Source organism: Saccopteryx bilineata, chromosome 3 (assembly GCF_036850765.1).
Source record: "Saccopteryx bilineata isolate mSacBil1 chromosome 3, mSacBil1_pri_phased_curated, whole genome shotgun sequence".
In the NCBI taxonomy this organism is placed as follows: domain Eukaryota; kingdom Metazoa; phylum Chordata; class Mammalia; order Chiroptera; family Emballonuridae; genus Saccopteryx; species Saccopteryx bilineata.
In genome coordinates, this window is record NC_089492.1 from 65,378,527 (window position 1) to 65,392,470 (window position 13,944).

Below are 13,944 nucleotides of genomic sequence, written 5' to 3' on the forward strand. Positions count from 1 at the left end.
TGACCCTATAAGAGGGTGCCCATGTCTCTGTGGACTCCCGTCTTTTTCTGGCAGACAGAAACCTTGCTGCTTTTTGTAGCCAAATGCTGTTTGGGGTTTTATCTGCTCTGGTGCTCTCAGCTGGGGAGCCTGGCTTAGGGTTTAGGCCCCACACTTTTCAGGATAAATCCCCAGCAGGGAGATATCCCTCCGGAACCTCAGCTGCTGCTTCTGGGAGTGGGCCAGCCCTTTTTGCATCTCTGCCCTTCCTACCAGTCTCCATGTGGCTTCTTCTCTGAATCTTGGTCATAAGACTTCTCTTCCTTTGTCTTGAGTTGGTTATTCAGGATGCTTGTTTTTAAATTTAGTTGCAAATCCAGTTTGATTCTGGGAGAAGGTGAGTGTAATCTCCACCTACTCTGCCACCATCTTGGATACCTCTATATTACAGTTTGTGGCTAATTTAATATTTAGGGCTAACATTATTTAACTGTCTAAATACTATTTATAGCTAAGTCACATGGTATACTATGATTATATTTCTTCTTTTGTATTACTCCTTGTTTTCACCAGAGTTAATTTGCATTCTTCTGTTTCCTTGTTCTGTGCTTTTATTACTAATTCATCCCAAACTTTCTGATGTAAGTAAAAATTGCCTCTGGACATGTTTATTTGTTCCATTTTATATTCATTTTGGAGGAGATAATCTAAAGCCTTCAGTTCTCCTCCTCCTATTACAAGTTAGTTTTTCTCTAAGCCTGACATATAGCTATTACTGGGATGTTTACCTTCACCATCATCTTTAGATTTTTCTCTTCATGCCTTTCTGCTATGCTGGATTTCCTAGTTTCTGGGATCCTAGAGCTCTCGGTTTGCTCCCTCATTTGGTAGAGTATATTATTCACAAGTTTCCTAAGAAAGGTCCATAGTTTAGGACTTCAATTTTATGAAAATATTCCACAATGACATTTCATTGATTATTTTGCTGGGTATATATTTTTAGGATAGACTTTTTCTCAAAACTCTGATGTATTTCTCCATTGTCTTTAAGCTTCAGTGGTGCCATTGAGAAGTTTCATGCTACTCTAGTCCTCATTCCTTTGTGATCGTATATATGATATATATTTTCTCTCTGGAAGTGTTTAGGCTCATCTCTTTATCCTTGTGTTCAGATAAATCCTCTGAGAGGATTTGTATTTGCTTCTACCAAATAGTTGGAGAGTATAACCAATCTGGGATTAATCTGAATTAAATTCTTGGTTAGAGGTTTATCTGACCATTAAGGTATTCCCCCATTATCCAAAAGTAGCTAGTTCCTATGAAACCTTTCAAAAGCCGAAACGGCATAAAGTGAAGGAGCAATTTCCTCAGGACATATCTTGCTAATGGAATCACAGAATAAATCAAGCTGAAGCACAGATAATCAGACACAATTCATAGGTCTGGTGGCTTGATGCTGAGTGTGTTTCCCTGAGAAGGGGCTTGGTGGGGCTGTGCTCGATGCTCATGGTATGAGCTGTCTCCTTAATGTCTGGCTGCAAAACAAACACTAAATACTATGTTCACTTTTTGTTTTTCTTCAAAAATCCTCTTCAGATTTTTTTTGGTTAGTGAAACCAAGTACTGACCAAGGTCTTTTATAAGAGCAAAGTGGTATAAAGAGAACTTTTCAAAGGCAGGGGATGCCTGTAGTCTGAATTTGGGTCTCAAACCCAGATTTGACATGTGGTTCCAAATTCTCAGTGGCAATTTCCCCCCTCTTTACTCTTGCCAAAATTTGAACTCATTCATTTTCCTTGTGGTCCATCAGAGGTAGTATGAGGGTAATTTATAATTTACACTTGGAATTCACAGAAACCTGGTAGGAGAACCTGCTATTAGACTTTCCACCTAGGAGGAGCTGGGACGTCTGTTCTCTGCTCTCATTCTATGAGAAACTGTGAGAATCAGTCTGCACTCCCCTGGTGTGATGGATGCTTTCAGGGTAACAGTGCACCACTTAGCTTTCTTGGCTCCTGTGTCTTTACTCACTGCCTAGCCTGAGATTCCTTTATATTTTTGTCTGGTGTTAAAGATGATTTAAAAAATTACACTTTGTCCAGAAGTTTTTATTTCCAACAGTAGAGATAGATAACTATTGTGTCATATTCCTGGAAATAAAAGCCTATGTCACTATTCTAAGCCTCAGTTTTCTCATTTGAAAAACTAGGATAATAGTATCTACCTCATATTTTAGGACTAATGTGAGATTATTACATAAAGCCCTTTCTTTTTTTGTGTGACAGAGACACAGAGGCAGAGAGACGGACAAATAGGGACAGACAGACAGGGAGAGAGATGAGAAGCATCAATTCTTTGTTGCAGCACCTTAGTTGTTCATTGATTGCTTTCTTATATGTGCCTTGACTGGGGGGCTACAGCAGACTGAGTGACCCCTTGGTCAGGCCAGTGACCTTGGGTTCAAGCTGGTGAGCCTTGCTCAAGCCAGATGAACCCGCGCTCAAGCCAGTGACCTCAGGGTTTCGAACCTGGGTCCTCTGCATCCCAATATGATGCTCTATCCACAGTGCCACTGCCTGGTCAGGCTACATAAAGCTCTTAATACCATACCTGGCACTGCAATTTGTGTTTTTTCCAATTTTAAAAGTGGTATTCTCAGAGTTTAAACCTAAGTACTCTACTTTACTATATTTTTATAGGTATATGGTGCACTAAAGCCAGGGGTAAAGCTGTGAATAATCTGAGGTCTTGAACATTTTATATCTCTTACATTAAGGGATATAATTCTTTCCATTTCAAACATTTCCATTTTAAGAGAACAGTAAATCTTAATTGAGAACAGGTGATTTATTGAAGTGTCATCCTCAATTTGTACATTTTGTAAGACAAAAGAATTAGAAAACATGCCCCACCTTAATCAAATGAGATTCTAATGGGCTATAAAATGGACACTTTTGCTTACAACAAACTAGCCTATGCTCTTTATTTATTTATTTTTACCACTTTCTATTGCCACAGGGAGTTGAATTGCATGAGAAGTTCTTTTGAAAGTCCACAGATATGTTCACTCCAAGCAGTTGCCCCTTTCTTTAATAACAATTTTCATCCATTGCCAAGTAGCTCTTGTGCAGAATCAGCTTTCTCTGGCAGTTGACACGGCCCTCGGGCCACCTCAGGGGCACTTCTTCAGTAGGTGCATTGTGATGTTCTTCACAGCCAGCATGGTCTCTGTACAGGTTGGTTTGATGAGCACCTCTGGCAATAAAAATCCAAAATGCCCAGTGTCACGTAGTTCAAAAGCAAATGTGTAGGGTATTCCATTTTTGTAGGCCCAATCCATTGAGCTACCAGAACTCACATCTAAAAGTTAAAAGAAAAATGTCAGCTTTACTAAAGATATATCAAGTTTCAAAAATGTATATATGATATTACTAAGCTATACTAAATTCTTCCAATGAATACTGTTTCAGCAAGAGTGATTTAACAGCATTTCCTTGGCATTGGGCTCATAGATCTTATAAATCACACCTACCATCATCCTTGAAGACCTACTCGAAGTATTAATGCTTTTCCAGTATGATGACCTCAGAATGTCTCCGTCTCAACTCCAATACATTTATCTCCATCCACACTTTATTCACCCATAACCAAAAGCACACCATGGACTTTCTTCTCTTTGTCACTCAGTTCTTCTTTACTTCTAAGGTCTATAATATTGAAATTCTGTTCCCAGAAAACCTCCTTATTTCTTACACTTCCTCTAATATTTTTTCATTCCTAATGAACTTGTTCTTTAGATTTGTAGTTTGTAGACTTAAGTTTGTAGTTTGCAGACTCTTCCCAGCCTTATCATTTCATTTGACTCTACCTGACCATGGTCATTACTTCACTGAATTTCTCACCAGACCCCTACAATGACTCATTCAGTCATTGTTTTTCTGCCTTGGTTTCACTAACGCTCAGTCCCTGACCCAGTTTCTCTGCTCTCATGCCTTGTGAGGGAGCTGCAGAAAGCCTTTGCTGTAAATTCACACTAATTACTGTACTCTTTCTCTGTTCTCAATGCTGTTCTAGGCTCCTTTTTCTGGACCTTTACTTACTGAATCTTTTTTATTCTCTTCTAGTCCTGCCCTTCACTTTCTCACTGTCTCCATACTCAATGGGGAATTTGCTCATCACCACCTGTACTGACATCACAGCCCTCTGACTTCTTACTAGCTCAGAGGAAGAAATGTGCTTGTCTTTTACATGTCATCTTTTGAAACCATATGTTACTGTCTTCTTTGCTAGTGAGTGGGTTTCTCCTCCAGGCCTTTGTTTCATTAGTTGAATCGCTCTCTATCTTGCCGCTGCACTGACCAAAATGTTTCCTGCAGCATCTCCTTCTCACAATCCTGCTAGATGCCATCCTCTATTTCTTCTTCCTGTTGCTTTACAACCAAAAGAGAATCTGTATATGTTCTTTCTACATCCTCAGTCACTTTCAATCTGCTTCTTGCCTCTACTGTCTATGAAATCTTGTTCTTCAAGGTCACCAGACCTAATCTGTCTTTCTTCCCTCTCTGTTCTCACTTTCAACCTCTCAATAGCATTTAACTCAGCGGACAGTCCTTCCTGGTAGCCTTCTTCTTCTAGCTCCTGTGACCTTACATGCTCCAATTTTTCAGCAGAGTTGAAAGTACAGGCAAGAGAGACAGACTGTGGGCTTGGGCTATATCTGATCCCACCACCTGTGGCTGCTCTGTGTCTCAGTCTGCTCTTTTGAAGAAGGGATGATAATACCTACTGCTGAGGGTTGCTGTGAAAATTAAATAATGTGCTTCGTCTATCTTAGCTGTTCTTACTTTGCATTTATATACCCTAAAGTATCTAGTAGATAGCTTTGAGCCTAGCATGCTCTTAATAATTGTTTAATAAATGAATGCACATTTCATAGACGAATCTTTATATAAATGCTTTTCTCTTGAAATTTATATAATCTAGCCTGACATACACTATTATTTAAAGATTTTCAGAGCATGTTCATCTACTCAAATAATACCAGATTTTATGCTATTTTTGCCAGGACAAGTTAGAGATAGAATTACTATGGGAAGAGGACAATTAGATGACACTGCTGCTTCTCAGGCTCTCTTTGCTTCAGCTAAGAACAGAAGGTAGGCTGTAGCTTCATTGTCCCTGCGGGTTAGAATACACTGGAACTACAAACAGTAGTCATAGTAGCCCAAGCCAGAGACAGTATGTGTCAACAGTTACCTCATGGTAATGTGACAGCCTCATTTCTTTCTTTTTTTTTTTTTTTAATAAATTTTTATTAATGGTAATGGGATGACATTAATAAAGCAGGGTACATATATTCAAAGAAAACATGTCCAGGTTATCTTGTCATCAAATTATGTTGCAAACCCCTCGCCCAAAGTCAGATTGTCCTCCGTCACCCTCTATCTAGTTCTCTGTGCCCCTCCCCCTCCCCCTAACTCTCTCCCTCCCTCCCTCCCATGTCCTCCCTCCCCCCCCACCCTTGATAACCACCACACTCTTGTCCATGTCTCTTAGTCTCATTTTTATGTTCCACCAATGTATGGAATCATGCAGTTCTTGTTTTTTTCCGATTTACTTATTTCACTCCTTATAATGTTATCAAGATCCCACCATTTTGCTGCAAATGATCTGATGTCATCATATCTTATGGCTGAGTAGCATTCCATAGTGTATATGTGCCACATCTTCTTTATCCAGTCTTCTATTGAAGGGCTTTTTGGTTGTTTCCATGTCTTGGCCACTGTGAACAGTGCTGCAATGAACATGGGGCTACATGTGTCTTCACGTATCAATGTTTCTGAGGTTTTGGGGTATATACCCAGTAGAGGGATTGCTGGGTCATAAGGTAGTTCTATTTGCAGTTTTTTGAGGAACCACCATACTTTCCTCCATAATGGTTGTACTACTTTACAGTCCCACCAACAGTGAATGAGGTTTCCTTTTTCTCCACAGCCTCTCCAACATTTGCTATTACCCGTCTTGTTGATAATAGCTAATCTAACAGGAGTGAGGTGGTATCTCATTGTAGTTTTGATTTGCATTTCTCTAATAACTAATGAAGCTGTGCATCTTTTCATATATCTGTTGGCCATTTGTATCTCTTCCTGGGAGAAGTCTGTTCATATCCTCTTCCCATTTTTTTTATGGGATTGTTTGTTTGTTGTTGAGTTTTATGAGTTCTTTGTAAATTTTGGATATTAGGCCCTTATCTGAGCTGTCGTTTGAAAATATCAGTTCCCATATAGTTGGCTGTCTGTTTATTTTGATATCAGTTTCTCTTGCTGAGCAAAAACTTTTAATTCTGATGTAGTCCCATTCATTTATCTTTGCCTTCACTTCTCTTGCCATTGGAGTCAAGTTCATAAAATGTTCTTTAAAACCCAGGTCCATGATTTTAGTACCTATGTCTTCTTCTATGTACTTTATTGTTTCAGGTCTTATATTTAGGTCTTTGATCCATTTTGAATTAATTTTAGTACACGGGGACAGGCTGTAGTCGAGTTTCATTCTTTTGCATGTGGCTTTCCAGTTTTCCCAACACCATTTGTTGAAGAGGCTTTCTTTTCTCCATTGTGTGTTGTTGGCCCCTTTATGAAAGATTATTTGACCATATAAATGTGCTTTTATTTCTGGGCTTTCTATTCTGTTCCATTGGTCTGAGTGTCTATTTTTTTTGCCAATACCATGCTGTTTTGATTATCGTGGCCCTATAATATAGTTTAAAGTCAGGTATTGTAATGCCCCCAGCTTCATTCTTTTTCCTTAGGATTGTTTTGGCTATTCGGGGTTTTTTATAGTTCCATATAAATCTGATGATTTTTTGTTCCATTTCTTTAAAAAATCTCATAGGGATTTTGATGGGAATTGCATTAAATTTGTATATTGCTTTGGGTAATATGGCCATTTTGATTATATTTATTCTTCCTATCCAAGAACAAGGAATATTTTTCCATCTCATTGTATCTTTTTCGATTTCCCTTAACAATGCTTTGTAATTTTCATTATATACGTCCTTTACATTCTTTGTTATGTTTATTCCTAGGTATTTTATTTTTTTTGTTGTAATCGTGAAGGGGATTATTTTTTTGAGTTCGTTTTCTAATATTTCACTGTTGGCATATAGAAAGGCTATGGACTTTTGTATGTTAATTTTGTATCCTGCGACCTTACTATATTGGTTTATTGTTTCTAATAATCTCTTTGTGGAGTCCTTCGGGTTTTCGATGTATAGGGTCATATCATCAGCAAAAAGTGATACCTTTACTTCTTCTTTTCCGATATGGATGCCTTTTATTTCTTTGTCTTGTCTGATTGCTCTGGCCAGAACTTCTAGCACCACGTTGAATAAGAGTGGAGAGAGTGGACAACCCTGTCTTGTTCTTGATTTAAGGTAGAAAGTCCTCAGTTTTATGCCGTTTAATAGGATGTTGGCTGATGGTTTATCATATATGGCCTTTATCATGTTGAGATATTTTCCTTCTATACCCATTTTGTTGAGAGTCTTAAACATAAAATTGTGTTGTATTTTATCAAAAGCCTTTTCTGCATCTATTGATAAGATCATGTGGTTTTTGTTCTTTGTTTTGTTGATATGGTGTATTACGTTAACCGTTTTGCGTATGTTGAACCATCCTTGAGATTCTGTGATGAATCCCACTTGATCATGATGTGTTATTTTTTTAATATGTTGTTGTATTCGGTTTGCCAGTATTTTGTTTAGTATTTTAGCATCTGTATTCATTAGAGATATTGGTCTGTAGTTTTCTTTCTTTGTGCCATCCTTGCCAGGTTTTGGTATGAGGGTTATGTTGGCCTCATAAAATGTGTTTGGAAGTATTGCTTCTTCTTCAATTTTTTGGAAGACTTTGAGTAGAAGAGGAACCAAGTCTTCTTTGAATGTTTGATAGAATTCACTAGTATAACCGTCTGGGCCTGGACTTTTATTTTTGGGGAGATTTTTAATAGTTTTTTCTATTTCCTCCCTGCTGATTGGTCTGTTTAGGCTTTCTGCTTCTTCATGACTCAGTCTAGGAAGGTTGTATTGTTCTAGGAATTTATCCATTTCTTCTAGATTGTTGTATTTGGTGGCATATAGTTTTTCATAGTATTCTACAATAATTCTTTGTATATCTATGATGTCTGTGGTGATCTCTCCTCTTTCATTTTGGATTTTATTTATTTGAGTCCTGTGCCTTTTTTCCTTGGTGAGTCTTGCCAAGGGTTTGTCAATTTTGTTGATCTTTTCAAAGAAGCAGCTCCTTGTTTTATTAATTTTTTCTATTGTTTTTCTGTTCTCTATTTCATTTATTTCTGCTCTGATTTTTATTATCTCCTTTCTTCGGCTGGTTTTGGGTTGTCTTTGTTCTTCTTTTTCTAGTTCCTTAAGGTGTGAAGTTAAGTGGTTTACTTCGGCTCTCTCTTGTTTGTTCATATAGGCCTGAAGTGATATGAACTTTCCTCTTATTACTGCTTTTGCTGCATCCCAGAGATTCTGATATGTCGTATTTTCATTTTCATTTGTCTGTATATATCTTTTGATTTCTGCGCTTATTTCTTCTTTGACCCATTCATTTTTTAGAAGTATGTTGTTTAGTTTCCACATTTTTGTGGGGTTTTCCCCCTCTTTTTTGCAGTTGAATTCTAGTTTCAAGGCTTTATGATCAGAAAATATGCTTGGTACAATTTCAATTTTTCTAAATTTGCTGATATTGTCTTTGTGGCCCAACATATGGTCAATTCTTGAGAATGTTCCATGTACACTAGAGAAAAATGTATACTCTGTCGCTTTGGGATGAAGTGTCCTGTAGATGTCTATCATATCCAGGTGTTCTAGTATTTCGTTTAAGGCCACTATATCTTTATTGATTCTCTGTTTGGATGACCGATCTAGAGTCGTCAGTGGTGTATTGAGGTCTCCAAGTATGATTGTATTTTTGTTAGTTTTTGTTTTAAGGTCAATAAGTAGCTGTCTTATATATTTTGGTGCTCCTTGGTTTGGTGCATATATATTAAGGATTGTTATGTCTTCTTGATTCAATTTCCCCTTAATCATTATGAAATGACCATTTTTGTCTCTGAGTACTTTTTCTGTCTTGTAGTCAGCATTATTAGATATGAGTATTGCTACGCCTGCTTTTTTTTGGGTGTTGTTTGCTTGGAGTATTGTTTTCCAGCCTTTCACTTTGAATTTGTTTTTATCCTTGTTGCTTAGATGTGTTTCTTGTAGGCAGCATATAGTTGGATTTTCTTTTTTAATCCATTCTGCTACTCTGTGTCTTTTTATTGGTAAGTTTAATCCATTTACATTTAGTGTAATTATTGACACTTGTGGGTTCCCTACTGCCATTTTATAAATTGCTTTCTGTTAGTTTTGTATCTAGTTTGATTCTTCTCTTTTGTTTTTCTATCATTTGTTTTTGTTTGTTTGTGTTCCATACTTCTTTCCTCTGTTGCTACCTTTTTTAAGTCAAGTGTTTTTGTGGTGGTTTTTTTAAGGATGGTTACCATTAAGTAATGAAAAGGGTACCTACCATATTCATTGTAGTACCCTATCTTATAAGTATTTCTGCACTTCATCATCCTTTGCTACTGTTAATCTCCATCCTCTCCCCCCTTTTTTTCCTTTGTTGTCACAGTTTAAGTTTGGTTTTATTGTATTCTTGGTGGAGCTGTTACTTGTGGTGTTGTTTTCTTTTGTTCTTTGAATCTGGTTGGAAAACCCCCTTTAGTATTTCCTGGAGTGGGGGCTTTCTGTTGATAAATTCTCTCATCTTTTCTGTATTTGTGAATGTTTTTATATCTCCTTCATACTTGAAGGATAGCTTTGATGGGTATAGTATTCTTGGCTGAAAGTTCCTCTCTTTAAGGCTTTAAATATTGGGGTCCACTCTCTTCTAGCTTGTAGAGTTTCTGCTGAGAAATCTGATGATAATCTAATAGGCCTTCCTTTATATGTTGTACTCTTCTTTTCCCTGGCTGCCTTGAGAATTTTTTCTTTGTCATTGGTTTGTGTCATTTTTATTATGATGTGCCTTGGAGTGGGTTTGTTGGGGTTAAGAAAACTTGGTGTTCTGTTTGCTTCTTGAATTTGAGGCTTTAGTTCCTTCCACAGGCTTGGGAAGTTCTCGTCTATTATTTGTTTGAGTATATTCTCCATTCCATTTTCTTTCTCTTCTCCCTCTGATATACCTATTATTCTTATGTTATTCTTTCTGATGGAGTCAGACAATTCCTGTAGGGCTTTCTCGTTTTTTATTATTTTTGAGTCTCTTTCTTCTTCTCTCTGTTGTGCCTCAAGTTGTTTGTCTTCTATTTCACTAATCCTATCTTCAATCTGGGCTGTTCTGTTAGCTAAGCTTGTTACCTCGTTTTTCAGCTCGTAAATTGAGTTTTTCATTTCTGTTTGATTTGTTTTTATAGTTTCAATTTCCTTGGTAATATATTCTTTGTGTTCATTGAGTTGTTTTCTGATCTCCCTATATTGCCTTTCTGTGTTTTCTTGTATATCTCTGAGTATTTTTAAGATTTCTATTTTAAATTCTCTGTCATTTAGCTCCAAGGCTTCCAATATGTTAAGTCTTTTCTCCATAGATTTTTCCACATCTATTTGTGTTACCGCTCTTTCTTTTGTATCCATAATATTCGATTTCCTCTTTCTTATTGGCATCTGAGGGTGGTCTTATTGATAGCACTAATTAGAATTAATAAAGAGTAAAAAGTAAAAAAAAAAAAAAAAAAAAGGTAAAACACCCCACAAAAAAAAACAGTAATAATTTATTATTTCCCCATTTTTTTCTCTCTTCTCTTTCCCTCCTCTCCCCTCCTCAGGGAAATATTGTGCCTATAATGGAGGGCCTGATTTGGGGTGAAGAGTTCAAGGGGCAAAAAAAAGGGAGTAGGGACCTACTAAGTGCAAAAAAAAAAAAAAAAGGAAGAAAATCTTAGACAAGCATAAGATGATTTGCTTGTAAGTGATGGTCAACTAAGAGATATAATGAGAGGGATAAGAGGGAACCAGAAAAAAGGACCAAAAAAGAATAATAAAGAAGAAAAAATAAAAATAATAAGTAAAAATCTGTTGTATTAAGTGGAGCAAAGACTAAATACAATGGAGACCTTGGGTTGGGAGGACCCAAAATGCCACAAAAATAAACAAACAAGAAAAAAAAATAAAAACAAAAGCAAAAAAGAGAAATAAAGCCAAAAAAAAAGCCTTGAGTCCCAAATTAACTAATTTGTTCGTGATTGAGGATTATATGGGAGGAAAGTAAAATGAGAAAAGAAAAAACGAATAGAAAGGAAAAAAATAAGAAAAAGAGAAAAACGAAGGAAGAAATAAAAAAGGAAGAGAAAAAAACAAAATAAAGCAAGACAAAAAAAAAAACAAAAGAGGAGAGAGTGAGAGTTAAGTGTTTTGGAGTATAACCTTAAAGGAGGGTGAGGATGAAGAAGAAAAATAAAATGCAACACTCATGGGTAGTGTAGTTCAAGAAAGGGGAAGCATAAGATGGGTAGAGAATAGAAGGACCAAGGTGGAGGAAATAAAGGTAAAAAGATAGAAGAAACAAACAACAACAACAACAAAAAAAAATTAGTGGATCAAGTTGTAAAGTCTGTGGGTTTTTCTTGATTTTGAGAGGTTAACTTCTTCCTTTTTCTTTTCTCTCCCTCTTCCTGGTCGGTGACTCTGTACCCCAGGCTCTGCCCCTGTGTCACTCTTAGGTAGGGATTTGCAGTTGATGGGATTCTATGGCAATGTCATATAATTGGCTTTAGTCTTGCTGGAAGTAAAGGCTTGTTGGCGTTTGCAGGGTCCAACGATGAGAGAGTTTGCTTTCCTGGATTCTCTCTCCTAGTCCCCCCTTCCTGAATTAGCAGCCTGGTGATCCAGCTATAAGGCTGCAACTGGTTCTGCCTGGGGAGTAAGAGGCTCAAAGAGCTGGGAAATCCCCACTCTATCCCCACTCAGTGCAAGGCTTTGGGAAAGGCTCTGACAGTCAGGGCCTCCAGTGTAATCAGGCGGGGGTGGGAGTCAATTGTTGTCAAGGTGACTGTTCAGCGCCTAGCATTCAGTTGGACCTCTCAACCCAGGCTTTCCACACTTTGTAGCCTGTTTTTGCAGGGAAGAAGAGGCACTAGTGTCTGCTTACGACTAGTGTAGTATAGACCTTATTATCTGCCAAGTCCTTCTTGTTAGCGTTTATCCCTGAATATGGAGGCTCTATCAATCAGAAGTTGCCCCCGCCCCTTTAGCGAGAGGCACTAAAAAATATCACGCCTCTTGTCTTGGATCGCTGAACTGAGAGAGATCTTATCAATTAGAACCCAGGGTGCGCAGATTTTATGGGTTAAGCTAATTTCAGTGATTGGGTCGCAGACAGCCTCATTTCTATGGTAACAGGTTCTTCTTGGTAAATATCGTAATATGACTGTGCCTTGATATCAAGCTGCAATGGTGCAGTGTAAGATTTTTTAAATTAACGTTTTAAACTTGTTAATATGTATTAGTATTGGTAATGTGATTTTTCCCATTATTTAAATTTTAAAAATTTCAATTACAGTTGATATTCAATATTATATTTGTTTCAGGTTTATAGCCTAGTGGTTAGACATTTATGTACCTTATGAAGAGACCCCCTCCAATAAGTTTAGTACCCACCTGGAACCATTACACTATAATTGACTATTTTCCTTGCACTTGAGAGCTTCACATTTCTGAGACTATTTTGTAACTGCCAATTTGTACTTCTTAATCCTTTCATCTTTTCCACCTATTTCCAACTCCCCTCCCATTTGTTCTCTGTATCTATGAGTTTATTTTTATTTCTATTCTATTTTTATTTTCTATTTTGTTCACTTGTTTATTTTGTATTTTAGATTCCAAATATAAGTGAAATCATATGTATTTGTCTTTCTCTATCCAACTTATTTTACTTAGTGTAATACTCTCTAGGTCCATCCATATTGTTGCAAATGGGAAGACTGCATTCTTTTTTATGGCCAAAAAATATTCCATTGTGTGTGTGTGTGTGTGTGTGTGTGTGTCACCTCTTCTTTATCTATCAATGGATATTTAGGTTGCTTTCATATCTTTGCTATTTTAAATAATGTTGCAATGGATGTAGAGATGCATATATCTTTTCAAATAAGTAAACAAGTGTTTTAAATATTTTTGGGTAATCCTGAAGTAGACTAGCTGGATAATATGGCAGTTCCAATTTACAATTTTTGTAGAACCTCCATACTGTTTTCCATAGTGGCTGCACCAATTTGCAACCCCACTAAGGGTGCAGGAGGGTCCCCTTTTCTCCATATCCTTGCCAACACTTGTTTGTTGATTTATTGAGGATAGCCACTCTGTCAGGTGTGAGGTGATATTTCATTTTGGTTTTAATTTGCTCTCATGATTAGAGATGTTGAAAATTCTTTCATATGTCTATTGGTCATCTGTATGTCCTCTTTGGTAAAGTGCCTATTCAAATGATCTGTGATTTTTAGCTGCCTCTGCAAGGGCTTGGAGGTACTTGGGAGAGGCTATGCTGTGAGCTGTGGCAGGCTGCTACATCTTGGGGTTTTGGGGCCACTTAGCAAGAGGTACAGACGTGCTAAGGCCAGAGATGCTTGTTTTGGGTTGGTAGACCTTTGAGAGTTTTAGTAAAGTCTGTAGTATGGGCCAAGTCTGGTTGCTTGAGTGAAACGGTGGCTGGAAGTGGTTGGGCTGTTGTGTGAGCTGGTTGGGTAGGGTCTCAGGGAATCACTAAGGTGGGCAAGTAGTGTTACCCAGATTGATAGTCTGAAATTTATCACTTGCCTGTGTATACAGGTTGAGCTGAGGGAGGGCTCAACAACTGAACCGTGGTACCTGCCAGCACTTCTGTCCTTGGAGCTGTGCTCCAGTGCTTGCTCTGAAGCCAGTCAATTCAT

The 13,944-nt window shown here is 37.5% G+C and overlaps 1 protein-coding gene across 1 annotated transcript in view; it reads right to left on the reverse strand.

Annotated features, from left to right (window-relative positions):
* Positions 1-3,151: 3,151 nt before the first annotated feature.
* Positions 3,152-13,944, reverse strand: part of CPA6 (carboxypeptidase A6) — a 312,294-nt gene continuing 301,501 nt past the window's right edge. The window contains exon 11 of the mRNA XM_066266272.1: positions 3,152-3,339. Coding sequence (XP_066122369.1) covers positions 3,152-3,339 — 188 coding nt within the window. The remainder of the gene's footprint in view (positions 3,340-13,944) is intronic.